At 44.2% G+C, this 22186-nt stretch overlaps 2 protein-coding genes across 5 annotated transcripts in view; both read right to left on the reverse strand.

Annotated features, from left to right (window-relative positions):
• Nucleotides 1-3234: 3234 nt before the first annotated feature.
• Nucleotides 3235-6657, reverse strand: Tmem265 (transmembrane protein 265). The gene is made up of 3 exons (XM_052760717.1): nucleotides 6543-6657; nucleotides 5125-5295; nucleotides 3235-3723 (listed from the first exon to the last, which is right to left on the reverse strand). The coding sequence occupies exons 2-3, from the start codon at nucleotides 5290-5292 to the stop codon at nucleotides 3562-3564; spliced, it is 330 nt and encodes a 109-aa protein (XP_052616677.1). The 5' UTR covers nucleotides 5293-5295; nucleotides 6543-6657; the 3' UTR covers nucleotides 3235-3561.
• Srcap (Snf2 related CREBBP activator protein) overlaps nucleotides 5302-22186 on the reverse strand; it is a 54743-nt gene continuing 37858 nt past the window's right edge. The window contains exons 26-35 of one of the 4 annotated variants that reach the window (XM_052760716.1): nucleotides 19282-19547; nucleotides 18942-19144; nucleotides 16110-16279; nucleotides 15754-15950; nucleotides 15555-15669; nucleotides 15244-15363; nucleotides 10553-10747; nucleotides 10315-10398; nucleotides 7600-10213; nucleotides 5302-6777 (exon numbers count right to left, since the gene is read on the reverse strand). In XM_052760716.1, the coding sequence (XP_052616676.1) occupies nucleotides 6722-6777; nucleotides 7600-10213; nucleotides 10315-10398; nucleotides 10553-10747; nucleotides 15244-15363; nucleotides 15555-15669; nucleotides 15754-15950; nucleotides 16110-16279; nucleotides 18942-19144; nucleotides 19282-19547 (4020 nt within the window). In that variant the 3' untranslated portion in view covers nucleotides 5302-6721. Of the gene's footprint in view, nucleotides 6846-7154; nucleotides 10214-10314; nucleotides 10399-10552; nucleotides 10748-15243; nucleotides 15364-15554; nucleotides 15670-15753; nucleotides 15951-16109; nucleotides 16280-18941; nucleotides 19145-19281; nucleotides 19548-22186 lie in introns of those variants that run through there. The other 3 variants (XM_052760712.1, XM_052760715.1, XM_052760713.1) reach the window with 3 other exon arrangements.

Genomic DNA, 22186 nt, shown 5'->3' on the forward strand with positions numbered 1-22186 from the left:
TGCAAAGTCATCTGCCTAGCCCAGGAAACATTTTGCAGCAGGTGGTACTCAGCCAGTCAAGCTCCTGAAAATAAGTGACTGTTGCTGACAATTCTCAGCCACAAATGGAAGACAAATGACCAGACATTGCTATCATCCACGCCACTCCCTCAAAAAACAAAAAACCCAGAGAATGTTCTCAAAGAGGTGAAAAGAATGTATCAAAAGAACTAAAGGGGTGGAATGTTGTGCAGCTGTTTCAGCCTAACTGAAAAATGTTCCCCTCAAGAGAATGGAGGCCCTTAAGAACGAGGAAGCTCAAAAAGGTGTTAAGACTCATGAAGTCTTTAAGTTATACAATCAGTAAACAAGTGCTGAGGAGGAAACCTCTTGGTCAAGGAGCTCCAGGGATGCAGCTTTCATGAGCTATTGTCCATGGTAAGGTGGGCTTTCCAATGATCTAGCTGCCCCCATGTTCCTGTCAATAACCCAGTAAACTCACCGGTTCATCATACTAGCCCTGGACTGTTTCCTTGGTCTGTTGTTGGTGTCCTATCCATGGTGAACATATCTGTTCCTATCCCCAGGAGAAGTAAGACAGCACTGTGGAACACTGAAGACCACCATGTGCCTCTCTCTCATCAGTGCATGCATCTCTAATTTGTTTAGCTCTGCTTTTTTCCGTTTTCTTTCTGAATTATGATAAAGTCACTCAAAAATTCTATTCGTGAGGCACATGGACTTCAAAAGACATGTCCAAGAGCCAGGCAGGCATGGTGATGCATGGCAAGTAGAGAGGTAGAGGTCAGCCTGGTCTAAATAGTGAATTCCAGGATAGCTAGAGCTACATAGTGAGACCCTGTGTAAAAAACAGTGAGGGGGAAGAGGCAGTACAAGAGTATCTATAGTAGCATGGTATAACGTTCACGAATTGGGAACACCCCCACATGCTACCAACAGGAAACGAATGAATTATATGTATTCATATAACATAGCAACAAAACTACAGCTGTACATAATACTCACTACACAAATGTTAAGAGCGAAGACAAAAAGATATATGACTCCATCTCTTTAAAGTTAAATTTACTTTTATTTACATGTGTGCCCACAGAGGCTTGATAGATTACTGAATCCCCTGGAGCTAGAGTTTTATAGGTAGATGTGAGCTGCTGGATGTGGGTGCTGGGGACCAAACTTGGGTCCTCTGCAAGAGCAGTAAGTGCTCTTAACTCCTCATTGTTTTCTCCAAGCCATAATTATTTTTGAGGAAGGTGCTCTTGTGTCCCATTAAGATTTTTGTGTGTGTTTGGGAGGCATCCAGGCAGTGGGACCAGGTCCTGTGCTCATTTCATGAGTTGGCTGTTTGAAACCTGGGGCCTATGCAGGATTGTTTGGCTCGGCCTGGGAGGAGGGGACTAGACCTACCTGGACTGAGTCTACCAGGTTGACCTCAGTCTGTGGGGAAGGCTTTGCCCTGGAGGAGATGGGAATGGGGGGTGGGGTTGGGGGGAAGGTGAGGGGGACGGGAGGGGGGAGAACAAAGGAATCTGTGGCTGATATGTAGAACTGAATTGTATTGCAAAATAAATTAAAATAAATAAATTAATTAATTAAAAAGATTTTTGTGTGTATGTGAGTATAGCTTTATGTATGAATGTTTTGCCTGCTTGTAAGTATGTGCACCACATATATGCCTGGTACCTGTAGAAGGTAGTGGAAACCCCTGGAACTGCCATTACAGAGGTGGGAATCACCATGTAGACATGGGGAATGAAACCCAGGTCTTCTGCAAGAACAAGTGCTCTTAACTGTGGAATGTTTCTCCAGCCTTCATATGCATGCTGCCTCCCTGCCCCCCCCTACTTTGTTTTTAGAGACAAGGTTTCTTTGTGCAACAGTTCCAACTGTCCTGGAACTTGCTCTGTAACCAGGTTGGCCTTGAACTCACAGAGATACTCCTGACTCTGTCTCCCAAGTGGCCCCCAGTCTATATATACTACTTTAAACATTCCTTCCTTCCTTCCTTTCTCTTTCCTTTCTTCCTTCCTTCCTTTTCTTTTTCTTTTTCGTTTTTTTTTTTTTTTTTTTTTGGTTTTTCGAGACAGGGTTTCTCTGTGTAGCTTTGCGCCTTTTCTGGAACTCACTTGGTAGCCCAGGTTGGCCTCGAACTCACAGAGATCCGTCTGGCTCTGCCTCCCGAGGGCTGGGACTAAAGGCGTACGCCACCACCGCCCGGCTTGTTTATTCTTGATTGGTTGACTGACTGTCACTTCTCTAAAGCAGACTCAAGCAAAACTACATGTGAGAAGTCAGGACAGTGGTCACTTGTGATAAGAAATGATTGGAGGGTACTAAGGTCTCGCAGTGCTGACAACAACCCATTTGAACAGTAGCTTTCAGGTACTGGCTAGGCGTTAATTTAAACTATACATTTGTCTGGAGTCTGCTTGTGAGTTATGTTTCCAAACTTTAAGAAAATATTTAAGCTGAGTGTGGTTGTGTATGTCTGTAATTCTAGCAGGATTAATTCTGTAATTCTCAGGAGGCAGCAGCAGGAGGATCAAGTTTGAGGCCAGACTGGGCTACATGACCTTGCCATTTTAGAAAACAAAGCAGCAACACCAACAGTCAAGCATGGTGGTGCACACTAGTAATCCCAGCATTGGCATAGTGACTTTGAGTAGTCTGACTCAATAAAACAAACAAAAATACATGCCCAATATGTACATCTATAGACCCTAGAAGTTTAAAATATTATCAGGAGTCCCAGGATAAAAACATAAAATATGCTTAATCATACAACTGTCAGTGTACAGGGTGGTGGTTCTTGTAATCATTCCTCTGGAAGCAAACTGTCTGAATTCAAGCTACCTTTCTACTTTCTAGCTTTAGGGTCTAGGACTCACAAACACCCGTTTCCTCAGCTATAAAGAACAATGGCACCTACTACTGAGTCACTGTGAGGACTCAGAGGAAAGAAGCAGTGCCTGAAGCTCAGCCTGCCAGTGCCTACTCAACAAATGTGTGTGAGTTACTACTATTATTCTTGTCTGGCTTCAGAGTCATGGCTGATAGATAAGAAGCTGGTTTTTTCCCCCAAGGGAAACTTCCCCAAAAAAGTAAAAAAAAAAAAAGTCCTAATCCTAGGTAGAGGTTAGAGGTCAGACGCAGGCTTAAGTCATCACTTAGATGCTTAGTCTTGCCTTTACCAAAGGCCCAAGGGAAAGCAGTAAAAAGAACAATTAGACAGTATTTCATCACCAAAAAAGGTTTTTATTACAAAACAAATTCTAATAAAATCAAGCCTGGTTTTCAATCCTTTCTCTGAATGGAGGCTCCTAGGATGGAGGGGTAGGGAGACAAAGCAGAGGGTAATGAAAGAATAGAGCAGGCTGACCTCCCCGTGAAGTCTCAGGTGCTTTGAATAGCCTAGATGAGCTCTTCCAATGGTTCCCGAGAAGGGCAACGTCCTTCCAGACAGGAAGAACCACGAACCACTCCTGTCACCAGAACTGAGCACTGCCGCACTGTTGGATTGGATCCAGGTCTTGACTGGCTCTCAGCAAAGGCCAACCAGGGTTACTCAGCCTGCGCAATGGTGTAGGAGAGTAGCCACAGCAGCAAGGGACCCAGAGCAAGGACAGCAAACCAGACAGCAAAACTGGCCAGAATGAGTCTCCGGGCCCGGGCCCCCCAGTATATGGCCTCCTCCGACTGGCCTGCCTTATGCCGCTCTTCTGCCTGTGGGGGCAGGTTCTTGGTTAGATTCTCCCCCTGCTTCTGTCCCAAAGTGCCCACTGCCCTATTCCTCTCCTTGATCTATCATAGCTCATATTCTCACACCCAAACATTTTACATCCTTTCATTTGTCTTTCTGGTCTCATCTACAACACACTCTATTCATCACAGTCCTGCCTACGTTTCAATTGGCCACAGTTAGCTTAGAACATTGCCCTTGGGAAAGTGCTTTTTAATGACTTTGGTTTGTTTTGTGGTATGATGATGGAATCAGGGCCTGGGCATACCAGCCAAGTTCTCTGTTGAACTACATTTTTGGACTCGAAAATACTTTTAAGTCCTTCTATTCCCATTCTTTTCTATCTGGAATTTGGAATTCTTGACTCAATGAGTCTTATCTAGTCAAATCTCTCATGGTTCAATAGGCATCATCATTTTCATCACAAAGGATCCTTTTTTATGAGTTTGCCCCAGTGAAATTCTTATGGTGACAGAAAGTGTTTCTGATTGTCAAGATACATCCAGGGGGTGATAAGATTCCAGAATGGTATTAAGTTAGCTTGAATAGCCTTCCAGTAGCCACACATGTATGTTGAGCTTAGTAACAATGCACTTATCATGGGTAAGGCTCTGGGCTCAATTCCTAGCAATGCCACCCTGAACCCAACCACAAAAAAGGGTACAGTGAATCTCTAACAACTACACTGCTTCTTCCAGATCCTGGATATTGCTCTTATCACTACTCAACTGTCTGCCTGTAGTTTTGCCCCTTGTGATTCAACCTCAAAGGAGGCTTTGAGTAGATCTTTCTGAAACACAAATCTGGCCACGTCACTCCTCTGAAATAATTTTTACATTGCTCTCTAGTATTCGAGATAAAGTCAAAATTCAAAAGTACAGAATTGGTGGCCCTCAGGACTCTAGATGTTTGATGTCAATTCTCAGTATTCCTCATTGAATCCACATTTGTACTCACTGCTGCCTTTATCTGGACTTCCTTTCACCTCATACACTCACCCTCTAAAAGTGATCTTCTTGTGGTCATCTTGTGAATGCTTTGGTAGCCACTTACTCTAACAGATTTATTCTCTGTTTTACACACACACACACACACACACACACACACACACACACACACACACACACACACACACACCTTTCCTTGTTCCTCTGTTTCTAAAGTACCTTGTGCTTCCCCTGTACCACAGTGTAAATGAGCTGCATTCACCTAATTATCCATTTTTACAACTATCTCTTTCACAAGACATGGGTCCTTTGAAAACATTCTTATTCTGGCACTAAGCATCAGTAGGTATTTAGTAACTGTTTAACTGTAGACAGATCAGATACACAAAATCATTTTCTTATACCCACCCCTGTACCCACAGGAATTTTATTCCTCACCTTGATGGCAAACACAAGGGCCATGACTCCCAGGCAAGAACAGCCACAGATAATGCTAGTAGCTGCCAAGTAGCGGAGGCGGAGCCAGCAGCAGTGGATAGGGGATGGAGAATGAGCAGCTTCCATGTTGCTCATCAAGCTCTCCGCTGCCTTCTCCTCGTCCTCCATCACCTGTGGGCGATACAGTCAAGGTACTTTTAAGCCCAACAAATGAGCTCTTGCTCTGGCATGGTGACTCCACCCTTCTCAAAGCATGCTATCTACTGTTCTAACCCTATACTTAGGAATGCAGTTGTACTGGGAAATTCCTCCAGTGACTCAGGCCAGGAGACTAAATGCGTGGATGGAATCCTTTCCATCAGTTTAAGATTCTAAATCTTTGAAGGCAAGCATGTGTGAATATACTTGTATTTCAGCAAGTACAGAGAAGCATACTGAGAAACAGGACATAGAATCTCAAAACCTTTGAGTAAGTGCCTTATTTTGTTTTGAGATAGGGTCTCACTATGTAGCTCTTCCTGACCAGCCTGGAACTATGTAGACAGGCCTGGCCTCAAATTCAGAGATCCCCTGCCTCTGCTCCCTTGTGCTGAGACAATTTTTTTTTTTTTTTTTTTTTTTAAAATAGAGTTTCTCTATATAGTCCTGGCTGTCCTGGAACTCACTCTGTAGACCAGGTTGGCCTAGAACTCACAGAGATCCACCTGCCTCTGACTGGAGTTTTGGGATTAAAGGCGTGCGCCACTACACCTGACATGAAAACAGTTCTGGGGATGAAGGGAAAATCATACAGTTCTTTTTTGCTGTTTATAAAAAAAAAAAAAAAAACCTTAAAATCAAACTAACACCTAACCCAGTAGTAGTGGCAGACACTTATAATCCCAATTCTGGACAGGTGGAAGCAGAAAGATCAAGAGTTCAAGACCAGCATTACTAGCTCAAGAGTTTGAGGATAGGAGATCTTGTCTCAAAACAAAAACTAAAACACAACAACCAAAAAGCCCCAAACCCTGAAACTATCTTTGTTATGATGCCTTCTTGCCACCTTCTCTCTCCATTTTAACCCAGACCATACAACACAACCAGATTAGCAGAGTTCCAGTAACCTCACTGCCCATACAGAAACCTGCACAGTGTCTTCTTTACTCACTCAGACCCTCTGTGCACATCAAAATATCTTTCTACCCTCATGTCCAATCATTCTCCTACAGCTTGGACAAAACTAAACCACCTGTGGTTCCCCCAAGCACAAGTAAAGAAAATGCAAAAAGTGAGAGATGAGAGAGCAAAAGGATGTGTAGCAAAGCTGCAATGTCAAGTTGAGGCAAGAACTGAAGCGTCAGCAAATGAGAAGAGCTCCAAGAGGAGGGCCCAGGGAGTTAAGGTCAGAAACTATAAACATGAACATAGATTCTTACCTGGCTATAGGCTTTGAGGGACTGTGAGTTTCGGCTCCTGCCTCAGGTTTGATTTGGCTTGGGTGGAGATGAAGCTGACTCATGGCTCCAAGCCAAGCCAAGGTAGAGTTGTGGGGCCAGCCACCATGTGAAGAGCCCAGGGAGCTGGGAAGGGGCATGGCCAACTCAAACCAGTTTGGCTAGATGGAGAGCAGAGGAGGGCCAAGGCATGAAGCAAATGGAGGATGCCTGCTTTCTGAAGAAAGGAGTGTAAGGAAGCACCTGAGCAAGGAGGTTGAAAGGGAACTCCAAGGTGTTGGAGAGCTGAGTGAGGGAAAGTTCAAGAGTCAGAGAAAAGAGTATGTCTGAGTGGTCTAAAACTGAGACTACATAGCCTATCAGATCAGATTTGACAATCTTTCCTTTTCTTGACTGAGAGAGGGGTTAAGTTCTGCTTTAAAAGTATACAATCTTGAATTAGAGATCAGGTATGGGTCATTGCAAGAGGGAGGTGAAAAATTATGTCCAAGTTCCCACCCAACCCTCCACCAGACCAGAAAATCAGAAGCCTCCTTACACGGATGCTTGTACAGAAACTAAGTTTATTATGTTTTCTTCTTAAAAAAAAAAAAAAAAAAGAAAGAAAAAAAAAAAAAAAAACAAACCCATCCCACCTCATTGAAGAAAAGCCCCTCCCCCTTTCCCTAAGGGTTTGAGGCTGTGAAAGACAGCTGGGGAATCAAGTACAAGGGGGTGGGGACAGAGACTATCTTGCCACCCTTAACACTGCCCAGCTATGTAGGGTAGGAGAGAAGGGGGGTTGTGATGAGCCCCATTTCCATGACAACCAGTTACCTACCCCCTACTTTGGTGGAAAGGGAGACAGCCCCCTATGTCTCCCTGGAGGCTTTCCCCCTCAGACTTCAAGTAGTGGTTAACAGAGTCAGGCCTGGGCATGGGGAAGAGACCATGGTGGGACACCTAGGTAAGGGCTTACCCACTCACGTCTTGGCCTTGCGACCTCTGTGACTAATAGTAGGGACAGAGAGGTGGGGAGGAGCACTACTACGCAGGATACGCTGGTCCCCTTGGTTGGTGGTCCCAACGAGCCTGCGGGGACCGGTTCGGCGGCGTGGGGTTCCATCTCCTTCCTCCTCGTCACCTGAGGCTTCTGCCTCTGACTCCTCTACTGAACCCTCAGGCCCCAGGGGACTTGGGGGCTGCAAGCGGCCCCGCTTTGCCATCCCAGAACTCCCAACTGGAGCCCCTGACCTTTTGCGAGGCATTTTTTCAGTTTCTAGTGGGGGAACTAGAGACCCTGGACGCAGGCGGGTTGATCGAAATTTGGGAGTTAATGAGACCACAGGTGGTGTCAGTTCTAACCCACTTGGCCCACTATCTGCTAAATCCAGGTCATCCTGAATTACGGCCATCACCATGGACCCTTCACTCTTTCGTCCCCGAATGCCCTCTGCTTCAAGCCGTAGACGGGCCAGGCGGGTGAGAGGGCGGCTTCCATCCTCATCAGAGGAACTGCCTTCACTTTCCGCCTGGCCCAGGGGTTGCCGCCGCACCCCCAATCCACAACTCTCAAGGACAGAAGGGCTGTCGGTGTCCAAGACAGGGAGCTGGCTGGGCCGAGGTGATGGTGGATTCTTGGGAGGTCGGCCTCGCTTCCGCTTAGGTGGGGAGGTTGAAATAGTGACAGTGGTGACAGTGTTGGCGACAGCAGTGGGACAGGCTAGAAGTGGTGGGAGTGGTGTCAGGGGTGCAGGGACGGGGAGTGGCTGTGTCCGGCTCTCTAAGTTGCCATCCCCTGGAGAGGATATGGTCCCAGGAATGGGCAAATCCCTTGCTTTAGGGGGACGCCCACGTCGTCTTTTTTCCACAGGTGATAGGATGGGCTCTGGCCTGTGAACTGGTTCAGGTCCAAGAGGCTGGGGCCTAGGAACCAACTGGGGCCTGAGGGCAGGCTCTGCAACAGTTACTGTCTCGGGCCCAGGGACTGGGTCAACCCCGTTGGTTTTCCCCTTAGAGACGGATGAAGGGGTCTCATCCACCCCTCTCCCAGCATCTGCTGGAGACCTGTTCTTCTTGGGGGGCCTTCCCCTCCGACGTTTCACAGCAGGTGGAGTGATGGTAAGCTCTGCTTCTTCTCCATTCTCTGGGCTGCCCCCACCAGTCATACCCAGTTCAATGTGACGACAAGCTATGAAGGGATGCTGGGTTGGGGTGGACAGTGAAGATGAAGGAGCAGCTTCACAGGGCCCACTGCTGGGAGGTGAGGATTCTGGCCCTGACATGCTGTGGGTGGATGGGCTTCCTGGACTGGTGTTAGCTTCAGATACCCCAGGTACTAGGGTGCTGGCAGTTCCCCGATGTCGCCGTCGTCTCACAAGTTCTTTTTCTTCCACCACAGTTACCAGCCGTCCTGGCAGCTTTCGAAGCACTTTGGGACCTGGGGGTTGTCCTGCCCGGCCAGACCCCTGACCCCTGATTTCCACATCAGCACTGGTGCGACGCCGTGGGGGTCGGGCAGGTGAAGGACCCTCAGGAGAGGAGGTGGCTGAAGGTGAGGTTGATGGGGCTGTAACCTCGGCACTAACAAGTTCTTGTGGCTTTTCTGGGTTGGAGATTGGGATCTGAACCTCTCCCGTTTCTTCCAAGTTCCTGTGAGCCTCCAATACCTCCTGAAGTGGCTCATCAGATGCTGCTGAGGGTGGGAGCTCCAGCCCATTGCTCTCACTCAGACTCACGGTCAACCCCTCACCACCAGGGAGCAGTGTGGGACTGGTCCCCTCCTCAGGACCTGGCACCTCCTGCTCCTGACCATTGGGGATGGTGTCAGCCTCCAGGGTTGAACTGGGTGCAGGAGTTACAAGATTCTTCTCTGACTCAGGCAGAATATCAACAGACCCTGGCAAAAGATCCTTCGGAGGCACAAGCCTAACCAGGGAAGCCTCAGAATTGGTCATTCCAGGCAGCTCTATGGACTCCACAGGTACCAACTCTCGTGCACACAGCTCTCCTTCTGAGTTCAAAGGAAGGTTGGTAACCCCAGGAGAGATGGGCACAGGAAGGGAATCAAGAGAGGTTGGTGAAGAAGTGGTCAAATGAGAGGCTTGAGCTGGTGAGGGGGTACAAGTGGGTGGAGGGGTACAGGCAGAAGGAGGGATGCAAGTAGGAGAAGAACAAGATGGAGGGAGCTGAAGCAGAGGTGCAGGAGTAGGCAAGATATGGACAGGAAGAATAGCTACTGGATTGGGGGCTGAAATGGGTATGGGAGCTGTGGGTAGGGCAGAAGTTACAGCTGGAGCGGGAGCGGGAGCGGGAGCGGGAGCGGGAGCGGGAGCAGGAGCAGGAGCATGTCGAGGCCTAGGCACTGGCCTGGGAATTCGTTCTCTCACAGGGCTGCACTGGGGAGGCATGAAGGTGTTGCAGGTAGGATGGGTGGATGTGACAGGAGTGTGGTTGGCTCCTTGAGTCTCAGCTCGAGCTCCACGAAGACGCTCACTGACACGAGTCCCCAGCCTCTCAGGAGCTTTGACTTTCTTACTGCGCCGGTGGCTGCCTCCACCAGTCCCACCAGACATTTCATCCCCAGCCCCTGACCCTTCCTCTTCCTCTTGGGGCAGTCGAAACACCTCCTCCTTGGCTTGATCCAGGTCTTTTCGTGCAGCTTCCACTTGTTCCTACCAACAACATAGCCCAACACGGTCAGCAAGAGGCAGAGCAAAGCGAGCCAGAGTAGAAATGAGCAGCTTCCACTATCTCATTCCCCAGAAAGACTTACTTCTGCCTGCTTGAGCTCCTCTCGGCTTACTTCCTCCAGTGAAGCCTCTAGGAACTTCATGGCATAGCGTTCAATGGGAGTCAGCTGTAGGGAAGAGTAAGGGGATAAACAGAAGGACCTAGAGCTCAGGGCCTATCACCATTATTATCACCAGGGAAGCCAGAAGAAGAAAAAAAGGTCTGAGCGCTGGCATAAGTTATGACAGATGAAGAGAAGTGGTAGCCGATCCAACACTAACCTGTTCTACAAGGGCAGCAATTTCCTGTTCAGCCCTGGACATCTCCTCCTCCTCAGCCCCAGGTCGACTGGCCTCCTCTCCCTCACCAGCAGGAAACCCATCATTCTCATTAAATTCTGCAAGCTCAGCCACTTGTTCGGCTTTGGCCTGGGTGGCTGCACGGATATCTTCTTCATCTTCTGCCCGGCACAATGCCTTCAAGGTGTACAGAAGAAAAACAAAGTATACACAAAACAAGAAATTTAAGAATCTGGAGGCCAGCAAAATGGCTCAGCGGGTAAAAGCACTTGTCCAGCAAGGCTGACAGCCTGACTTTGATCCTCAGAACCCATACTGGAAGGAGATGGAGTCTAGAAAGTTGCTCTCTGATCCCCATATGCATGTGACGGCACATATGTATATAATGAACAATAAAAAAAATTTCAAGCCGGGCAGTGGTGGCGCACGCCTTTAATCCCAGTACTCAGGAGGCAGAGCCAGGCAGATCTCTGTGAGTTCGAGGCCAGCCTTGTCTACAGAGTGAGTTCCAGGACGAGCTCCAAAGCTACACAGAGAAACCCTGTGTCCAAAAACAAAAAACAAACAAACAAAGAAAAAAGGGTGATGGAGCTGGAGAGATGCCTCGACTCTAAAGAAACCTTACCACTCTTGAAGAGGACCTATCAGGTAGCTTAATTCCAGCTCTAGGGGGAATCCAATCCCTCTGCTCTCCCACAGTAACTGCACTCATGTGCAAATATCTACACATAGACATTACATATGCATAATTAAAAGTAAAAAGATTTTTTTAAACAAAACAAGAAAGTGAAAAACTTTTCATGGCATGTTGCAGGAACATGCCCATAATCTCAGCCCTCGGGAGGCACAAACAGCACTGCTGCAAGTTTGAAGTCAGCCTGCTCTTCACAGACTGTTCCAGGCAAGCCAGAGACACATGACAAGAGCCTGCCTCAAAACAACACAAAATAAAGTTATTTATGTCTTGTAATTACATTTTATTTATTTATGACAAGGATAACAAGGTCTTACTATGTGACCCTGGCTGTCTGGAACTCAATGTGTAGACCAGGTTATCTTTGAACTAACAGAGTTGCATCTACCTCTGCCTCCTGAATGCCTGCATTACATTCCTGCAGAAACACCTGAGGCAGCTGGGTGTGGCAGCACACACCTTTGATCCCCAGCACTGAGGAGGAAACGGTAGGTAAATTATCTGTGAGTTCTAGGCCAGCCTGGTCTAAATAAAGAGACCCCTGTCAGCCAAGCTTTAATAGTCAGACTCTATCTCAAGTAAAAATCTCTTAAACAAAAAACATTTGAATCCAAATTTATATAAAAAACAGAATTATACCTGAACTCAGCAATGTTCTGCAACCAGAATTACCAAAGCAAATCAATACTCAGTACATGATGGAATGGATTTCACTAGCTCTCCCACTAGGGAACAAATGACTAATCTATCTATCTATCTATCTATCTATCTATCTATCTATCTATCTAGTTTTTGTTTTCTTTGAGCACAGGTTTTGTTGTTGTTGTTTTTCCCTAGAGCTGGGAATTGAACCTAGGACCTCATGCATGCTAGGCAAGTGCTCTGCCATTGCACTACACTCCCAGCACCCAAATGACTATTGTAGAACCCCTATCTCTACTTCCTTTCCTGTATAATTTAGCCTTAGAGTTTCTCTCTTTAAAAAAAAAAGAGTAGGAATCAGTTGAGGGTGTAGCTGGTAGAATACTTGCCTAAATCATCGGTTCCATCCCCAGCAACAAAACTATGAAGAACAAAATCACAAAGTGAGAGGTGGACAGATGGCTCAGAAGAACACCTATTGCTCTTGCAGAAGATCCTTTCAGTTCCTAGAACCTACTTTGAGCGGTTCATAACAGCCTGTAATAACAGCCTGTAAACTCTAGCTACAGGGATGCCAATGCTCTCTGTGAGCACCTATACTCATGTACGTACACACACACACACACACACACACACACACACACACACACACGCACGCACGCACACACACACACACACACGCACGCACAATTAAATTCACATCAAACCCACTATGAGCAGCTGCCTATGGGCCACTGAATTAGCTTAGTGGGGAAAGGCAATGGCCACCAAACCTAATGACCAGAATTGTACCTTTGAAACCCACATTTTAAAAGGAGATTCCCGCCGGGCGGCGGTGGTGGCGCACGCCTTTAATCCCAGCACTCGGGAGGCAGAGCCAGGCGAATCTCTGTGAGTTCGAGGCCAGCGTGGGCTACCAAGTGAGTTCCAGGAGAGGCGCAAAGCTACACAGAGAAACCCTGTCTCGAAAAACCAAAAAAAAAAAAAAAAAAAAAAAAGGAGATTCCCTGACTCCCACAACTTCTACAAAATTGTCCTCTGACCCTCCACATGTAAGCTGTAGCATGTGTTTACCCTCCCCACACACAATAATTAAATAAATCTTAAAAAACAATGTCTAGAGCATGTGTTCTGTGACAAGAAAGTATCTGGTAAGTAACCTTCCATGATGCTCTTCTACACCTGTAGTTTATTTTCCATTTTTCTAAGAATTATACAACATACTGCATGCTACATAATATATTGCATACTCTATAGCAAAGGCAGATGACCATAGCTAAGTAGCTTTTTTCATCAACCAATGTCCTCCAAGCTTTGAGACACATAGTTACTACTTTGAGATGCACCCATCTCTCCATTAAACTTCAGTTATAAGGAAACAGGCAACTCCTTTATTCTTGATTCCATTAGTAAACTTGGGGATTCATTCAGTGGCTATTCTGGGTTAGATAAGCAAGTACACCCATGGTGCTGAGTCCAGGGATAATATCAAATCAGACCTTGGCACATTTACCTCAAGTAAAACCCTCCCCCTTAGGCTCACTTAAAGGTGGTTCTGAAAAAATATAAGAGAAAGATGCTTAGAACCAACACTTAAGAAAACAAACAAACAAATGCAAAGAACAATTCCAGTATTATATCTACATCTATGGTTCTATGATTTGAATTATGAGTATTTGTTCTGGAGAAGAGTTGTCAGTATTGTTGTATGTTCAATTATATTTACTATTAAAAATTATATGCATCTATTTAAAAAAATTATAGTTTAGTAGGTTTTGAAATGGAGGCCCAAGAATCACCATTTTTAGATTTATGTACTATATGTGTAGTGTTTCCCTGTATGTATGTGCACCTCATGCCTTAAGGGGTCAGGAAAAGGTACTGGATTCTCTAGAACTAGAGTCACAGAAGATTGTGAGCCAGCATGTAGGTGCTGAGAATTGAACCTAGGTCCTCTGCAAGAGCAGTAAGTGCTTTTAACAGCTGAGCCACCTCTCTAGACCCTCCTCCCTACTTTGAAATAAGTCTCTGTGTAGCTGTAGACCAGGCTGGCTCCAGTTTCTTTCTGAAGCACTTGAGTCCTATCTGTAGCCTGTCCTGTACTCCAGGAAGTAGACAATGTCTCAAAACAAACAAACAAAAAAAACCCTTTAAAATCTTGGCTGGGAAGATAACTCAGCAGGTAAAGATACTTGCTAATTAAATTCCCTGGAATGCACATAGTGAGGAGATAACTATTACAAGTTGTCCTTTGGCCTCCACAAAATTACATTTATTACCTTGTGTGTCTCTTTATGGGAGTGCCACAGCACACACACCCATACAGAGACATATAAAGTAATAAATACAATTTTTAAAAAGTTAAAAAGAGCTGGACAGTGATGGCACACACCTTTAATCTCAGCACTCTGGAGGCAGAGGCAGGCAGATCTCTGTGAGTTCGAGGCCAGCCTGGTCTACAGAGTGAGTACCAGGACAGCCAGGGCTATTACACAGAGAAACCGTGTCTTAAAAAACTAAAAAAATCAAACAAACAAAAAACCCAAAAGAAAAAAAAAGAAAACCAAACAAAACCACAAAACAAAAACCAAACAACAACAACAACAACAAAAAAAAAAAAAAAACAAACAAAACCAAGTATCTCTACAGAAAACCATAACCAATCAAAATGCAGAGTCATGGAACCCTGTCCCAATGGATACATCCACAAAATAACTCCACATCTAAGGCTCAGGGGACATTTTGGAAAAGGGGGCAGAAATACTGTAAAAGCCAGAGAGATCAGGCAATTTGTTGTGAGACTGTGTCTCTTAGTAATGTCAGAAGCTACAACCATGAAGTCTCACGAACATGGCTGCCTAAACATTAGCTGAACAAGGACAACAGCAACAGATGCGCCAAAGTGGATGGGGAAAGACCATGAGGCCACAACACTACACAAAGAACTACAGGCAACTAAGGAGTGCCGAGAGCACGAGGGACAGTCTCCCCAGGGAGAGCACACCGATTGGTTATCCAGTACCAAATGGTCAGCTCTGAAAACATGCATGAATAATATTAAATGGACTGAACAGGTTGTACTTATGTATTTCGGAATATACATATAAAACCCTGTCTCGAAAAACCAAAACAAACAAAACAAACCCCAAAACAACAACAACAACCAAAAAAAAAAAAAAAGAAAGAAAGAAAAGAAAATCAAACAAAACAAAAAACCACTGATTATAAACTGGGAACTAGTAGAAGCTGTACTTCCCCCTGACACATTCAAATATAAATGAAAGCCAACATATATCTAAGCAGCAGTGCTAATTAGGATTGACCCCTCTTTTGTTACCTGCTCCAAAATATGAGTCTGCTTGCTGGCCACAGCCTCCTCTTCCTCTTCAGGGACAGAAGATGCAGAGGAGCCGGGCGGCTCCTCCAGAGGCATATCAAACAGCTCTCGGATGGTCTGCTGTTGGATATAACAAGGGAAGAGGTCAGCCAATGGAATATTACCTCTAGGCCAAAAAAAGGTTGAGGTATGGAAGTACTACAGATTGAGAGACAGATCTGTGGAGGTCAAAGCACAGCTGTCTAGCAAACAAAGGAAGTCTCAAGAACAAAAGTTCTCTTCTGTCTAGACTGAAGGATTTTATTTTGTACCTGTTTAAAATAGGCTGTAGTGAAGTTGCCTCCCTCAATGGCCATGTCTCCCAACATTCTCTTCTGATTTGCCTTTTTTAGAATGTTCTCCTCTACTGTTCGTTCACTGATAAGCCTAGGAAATGGAAGTGGTGTAAACAGCCAAATATATCAAGATATCCTGTACATAAAGAGGAAGTAAGGTAAGACCAGGCAATACCTATAGATGTGGACATCCCGAGTCTGACCAATTCGATGACAGCGATCCTGGGCCTGAGCATCCATGGTGGGATTCCAGTCGCTGTCATAAAAAACAACAGTGTCTGCTCCTGTCAGGTTCACACCCACACCCCCACTTCGAGTTGAAAGGATGAAGCAGAATATGCGTTTGTCTGCATTGAACCGTTCCATCAAGGCCTAAAAGGAAAGGGAAAAAAGATGGTATTTGGAGACTTATTCCTAAAACAAACCAAAGGCTTTTTAATTTTTAAGGTCCCTTCTCTAAGCTGAAAGCTTGAGAAAAAGAAACAGAAGCTGAGGGGAGTCTCCAGAGGGCTAAGGATGCCTCACAGTTACCTGTCTCTGCTCAACTCTAGTAGACCCATCCAGACGCAAATATAGGTGACCATGGTAGGTGAGAAACTGCTCCAATACATCCAGCATTCGGGTCATCTGGGTGAAAATGAGTACCCGGTGGCCCTCTGCCTTGAGCTGCCGCAACAACACTGCCAATGTTTGCAACTTTCCTGAAGAAATATGAAAGAGTACAAGTAGTTAGTTACATGATGATATAGAGAAAATAATACTAGAAAGCTACAGTTGAAGGGTAATCAAGACCTTATGCAAAGGTTTCAACTAGTCCATTGAATAAAAAACATTTAACTCCCCATTTTCTACTCTTTTTTTTTTTCTTTTGTTTTTTTGAGACAAGGTTTCTCCGTGTAACAGCTCTAGCTGTCCTGGAACTGCTTTGTAGACTAGGCGGGCCTCAAACTCATAGAGATCTGCCTGCCAGGGATTAAAGGTGTACACCACCAAATCTGGGCACAGGCTAGGATGTTAAGAGGTTATCTAGTTTAATGTTCCAACACATAGAAATGATGCTGAGGCTCAAGAAATTGCAAGAGTACTTGTTGCTCTTGCAGAGGAACCAGGTTAGGTTCCCAGAACTCACACGGTGGATCAGAACCATCTGTAATTCTAGTTCCAGGGTATCTGATGCGTACTTCTGACCTTCTTGGGCACCAGGCATGCATGTAGCACATATACATACAAACACACACGCAAAACACATCAAATCAGTGAACCTAAATTATATTTTTTGATTACGACAAACAGAAATAACATTTATATTATTTCTAGTGAGTAAACTAGAAAGAAGACCAATGAGTAAAGATACTTGCTGCCAAGCCTGACAACTTGAGTTAGTTTTGGAACCCACATGGAACCAACTCCCACAGATTGTCTTGGACTTCATACCTTGTGGTACCTACAGAAAACTAACAAAGTAATAAAAACTTTTGGTAGTGTTGGACACCCTGGAGTTACTTTATTGTCAGCTCAAGTTTCAATACATATGTGTGGTGAGGGGTGAGCTAGGGATTGTATTTAGGGCCTTGTGCATGCTAGGAAAGCACGTACCACTGAGCTGAACCTGCAGCCCAGTTTCAAAAGACCTGCAATTAACCGATTATAGTTTCAGTCATTATTTAAAATGGGGGTGGGGTGGGGAGAAGGAGGCTGCAGAGATGGCTCAATCATTAAAGTATTTGCTATGTACGCATGAGTGCCTCAGTTTGAATCTCTAGCATCCACGTAAAAGCTGGGATGAGGGTGAAGACAGGAAGATATATATAGCAATCAATCATGAAACTGTATAACAACATGAAATTGCCAAAAAATAAATGTAATCAATTATAGAAAAAAGGTGGAGAGTGACAGAGAAGAATAACTGACATTGGCTTCTGGCCTCCACACTCAAAACATAGGCACATACACTCACACACACATGTACGAACAGACACATCATATACACAAGAAAATTTTTTTCTCCCTGCCCCCAGACCAAGTATTACTATGTAGACAAGGCCTCAAACTTATCTTCCTGCTCAAGCTTTTCAGATGCTCAGATTATAGGCATGTACTACCATCCCAGGCAAAAAACGTATTTTTTTTTTTTTTTTTTTGGTTTTTCGAGACAGGGTTTCTCTGTGTAGCTTTGCGCCTTTCCTGGTACTCGCTTTGGAGACCAGGCTGGCCTCGAACTCACAGAGATCCACCTGGCTCTGCCTCCCGAGTGCTGGGATTAAAGGCGTGCGCCACCACCGCCCGGCATTTTTTTGTTTTTAACTGAGCAAATATGAGTAAAAATTCATCTTTTCTCACATTCTAGGACATTTAGGAAATTGTCAAGAATTTTGGTAGTTATCATAACACCATGCAAAAATCAGGAGAATAAATAGGTTGAGAGTAAGGGGGGGTAAAGAGTTCTTTTTTTTTTTTTTTGTCTTTCTAGACAAGGTTTCTCCATGTAACACCTCTGGCTGTCCTGGAACTCACTCTGTAGACCAGGCTGGCCTTGAACTCATGGAGATCCGCCTGCCTCTGCCTCCCAAGAACTGGGATCAAAGACGTGTGCCACCACTGCCAGCTCAGAATTTTTTATTATGTAAACAACAACTGTTCTTGTGGTTTAAGCCACTGTAAAACTTGCTTCTGTTTCTTTCAGCCAAATGTATTCTATTCAATGAACGGTTCTTGTTTTTAACTGTGCAGGTTAATGTGTCACCACAAACCATTTCCCATGCATGAACTTTTTAAGGCAAGCTATTGGTTTGTAGTCCTGCTAGGCCTGAAACTTGCTACATAGGCCATACTAGTCTTGAACTTGCAGTAATCTTCTTGCCTCTTTGTCCTAAGTGCTAGGATTATAGGTGTACACCATCATATGCAGCTGCCTTTTTCCATAATTTGTGGTTTTTTTTCAAGACAAGGTTTCTCTGTGCAGCACTAGCTGTCCTGAACCGGCTCCATAAACCAGGACTCAAGAGATCTGGCCTGCCTCTGCTGGGACTGAAGGTTGCTTCCATACTCTATGCTATGATGATCTCACTCATTATCTCAGATGAAAAGCAAAATAACAGAAGTCTTGATAACTACTGAGCAAATAAATCAATTAACATCACATACACTTAACTTCCACAAAAGCTACCAAAATGCTACCTCTATGCTGCATCTCTTTGATGTAAATAGTCTTGACACTAAGAGTGCAAAATATTCTGGGTATGCCAAAGTTCAAGGTCATCCTCGGCTCCATAAGCAAATCACTGGCCATCTTGGTACACATGAGACATTGTCTCAAACAAAACTATGAAAATATTGAGGGTCCTGCAACAGCCAAGAACTCACCACAATCATACTGGATGAGTCTCAAGTCAGGGAACTGGGTGCGCATATTACATACAATACGGTGCAAAGGACGGGCTCGGGGCCAGAGCTCACAGGCCAACTGCTCCTGGAAGGCTGCCTGATGAGGGGCCATCCAAGGAGGTGGGTGGCAGGCATGCAGGGAAGGGGGAGGTGCCTCCACAGGAGGCATGACAAAGATGAACCTGTGAAAGGAAGAAAGCAAACAATGTAAAAGATATGACCCTGAAATATCACAGAAGTTAGCACCTTCATAAGCCCTAAGAACTACATCCACTGAAGCCCCAAGACCCACTTCCCATCATCACTTAGCCCTGCCAACCTCTCAATGATTTCTGATAGCTGGTCTAGTCGCTGCTGGGGAAACAGTACAGCCTGATGGGCAGCCTCGGTATAAGTCCAAAAGATGGGGTGGCTGGGGCCAGGAGAACGAGGGCTGATGGGGCTGGCAACAGGTTGGGGCAAAGTACAGAAATCCAGGACTTCAGTCCCATACACGGGTGCCAGGGCCCCATGAGCCTCACTAAGTTGGAAAATCCGTTCCAGGCGTTCAGATCGCTGCTGCTTCCGCTTTTCTTCCAGAGAATCCTAAAGAAGAAAAAACAAAAATTGGTGTACTCAAGAGTTTTGCAACAAAACTTTATAAAAGTCTAGAATCTTATAGATGGAGTCTATAGCAATAAAATCTAAGGCAGACACTGTGAGCTTTATCATTTTCAAAATTAGTCAATGAAAACTGCTGTTTTCTCAATGTTAAATGAAATCATCCTCTACAAGAGAAAACTCATCTTTCCTTGTATGCTTATTAAAGCAGAATTCCTGAACATCAAAATGAAGACCTACATATCCAACAATTTATAGCATGGCTGATTTGTGGCAATTTTCTTATGTAACATTCAACTTCAGGACATCTAACTTATCTTTTCTTGTAGTAGGTCCATGGAATGTGAATGAACACACACACACACAGACACACACAGACACACACAGACACACAGACACACACACACACACACACACACACACACACACACACAAATAAATGTAATCTAAAACCAGCAGACAGAGCCAGGTGTGCTGCATTTCATACAGCACTCTGCAGGGGGTACAGTCTCAAAAAGGGGGGGGGGAAGATCAGGGGGTGGGGGCTGACTACAACAGAAAAATGACAAAGGGAAGAATGGGAAAGCATGAAATAATGAGGGTGTTGTTCTGTTTTTGAGATAGGGTTTTTCTCTGTGTAGCCATGGCCATGCTGAAACTCCATTTGTAGACCAGGCTGGCCTCAAACTCATGAGATTCTCCTGCCTCTGCCTCCTTGTGCTAGGATTAAAGACGTGGGCCACCACCACCCGGCTAAGAAGGGGCCTTCTAATGAGGAAGCAAAATCGTTCTGCATGATGGTGGAGGAAAGACTGGGAAAAAGCCAAGAAAAACCTCAACGCTTCATGCTTTACTTAGGTGATAACCTAAATGATTTTAGATAAACATACTTTTCTGTATTTTGGGTTCACTTTTTTTTTTTTAAAAAAGATTTTCTGTGTTTCAATTTTTATTTTTCTTACATAATTGAACTTTAATAGTTCATTTCAAGTTCTGTCACTGTGAAAGAAAAAATTTCATAATGTGAGGTTAGAAACTATACAGTACACATTCATAGTAATTAACAGTAATAGACATTAGTAGTAATACAAACAAATATGGGGTAAGAGCTGCCAATGAGAACTAGTCAAATCATCCACTGTATAAATAAAAGGCTATTTTTTCTTATATGTACATAATTTTTACCTCAACCAAATAATCAGTAGAATATATAATAAAAATTAAAATTCCAACTAGAATTATGATAAACCAAGTAAGTTCAAACCAAAAATTGCCTACAAACATTATAGAATATTTATAAAATATACTAATTATTCATGCAAATTTGTATTTGAAGTTATATAGCACACATATAACTTAAGAGTCATAATTATCAAACTACTCCCATGCTCCCTGACAAGATAAACTGTACCCCCCAAACATATATATTTTACTATTTATATAATAATATAATATTATATATTAGTATTTTAGCATTCACAAACACATACACTAAGCATGTAGGACAGCACTTTTTTTTAAAGCATAACTTATCAGTGAATTCTTTCATGAATCATAGTAGGAACTGAAGATATACTCCAAAAAGTATTGACAGGTATTTCTGGTCCTATAATTCTATAATCCTCATAGTGGTAAGACATATGGTAGATTTAAACAGAGTCAGACATTTCTTCATTATTTTGATCATTTTACTTCTGAACAGATACAAACCTTGGGTTTAATCACCAACACAAAAACAAAAACAATTTTAATGTGGTGTATATACGCACAATTGGGTTTTATCCAGCTATAAAGAAAAGTCAAATTGTGAAATATGCATGAAAATATATGGAACTAGAAATATAGTGAGTGAGGTAGTACAGTCTCAGAAAGATGTTATATGTTCTCTATCCTATGTGTGGATCCTCGTTTTGAAATTTTAAATTTGAAGTGCCTGTAGAGACCAGGAAGCTATAAGGGGGATAGAACACACGACATTAGGGTAGCCTTTCCCAACAGGTAGGTCATGACCCCTTCACAGGGGTCACATATCAGGTATCCTGCATCAGATATTTACATTATGATTCCTAACAGTAGCAAAATTACAGTTAGGAAGCAGAAACAAAAATAATTTTATGGTTGTTTATGACTGTTAAAGGGTCTAAGCATTAGGAAGGTTGAGAACCACTGCATTAGAAGCAGAGACTATCAGGTATGGAAAGGGATGTGGGTGGGGAGTAGGGGAGAATTAACCAAAACTAAGTGTGAAGAAATCATAAAGAAACTTGTAAGCTAATTTAAAAATATTCAGGGCACACATTCCAGGCCAGCCTGCTAAGCTCCAGAACAGCCAGGGCTACATAAAGAGATCCTGTTTCAAAATAAATAAAAATTGTGTGTGTGTGTGTGTGTGTGTGTAAAATTAAGGAGTAAGAAATATGACCTAACATTTAAGAGGGCTCGCTCTACAACTATGAGTACCTGAATTTGGATCTCAATACCCAAGTAACACACTAGTCATGCACACTGATGCCTGTGGTCACAGCATTGCAGGGGACCAACAGGAGAATTGTGAGGTTTGTTGGTTCCAGGCTAGCCAAGAAAATGTAAACCCCAGATTCAGAGAGCACCAGGTCTCAAATTAG

The sequence above is a fragment of the Peromyscus californicus genome, unplaced genomic scaffold, assembly GCF_007827085.1.
Source record: "Peromyscus californicus insignis strain IS unplaced genomic scaffold, ASM782708v3 Scaffold_4__1_contigs__length_199733344, whole genome shotgun sequence".
NCBI classification, from domain to species: domain Eukaryota; kingdom Metazoa; phylum Chordata; class Mammalia; order Rodentia; family Cricetidae; genus Peromyscus; species Peromyscus californicus.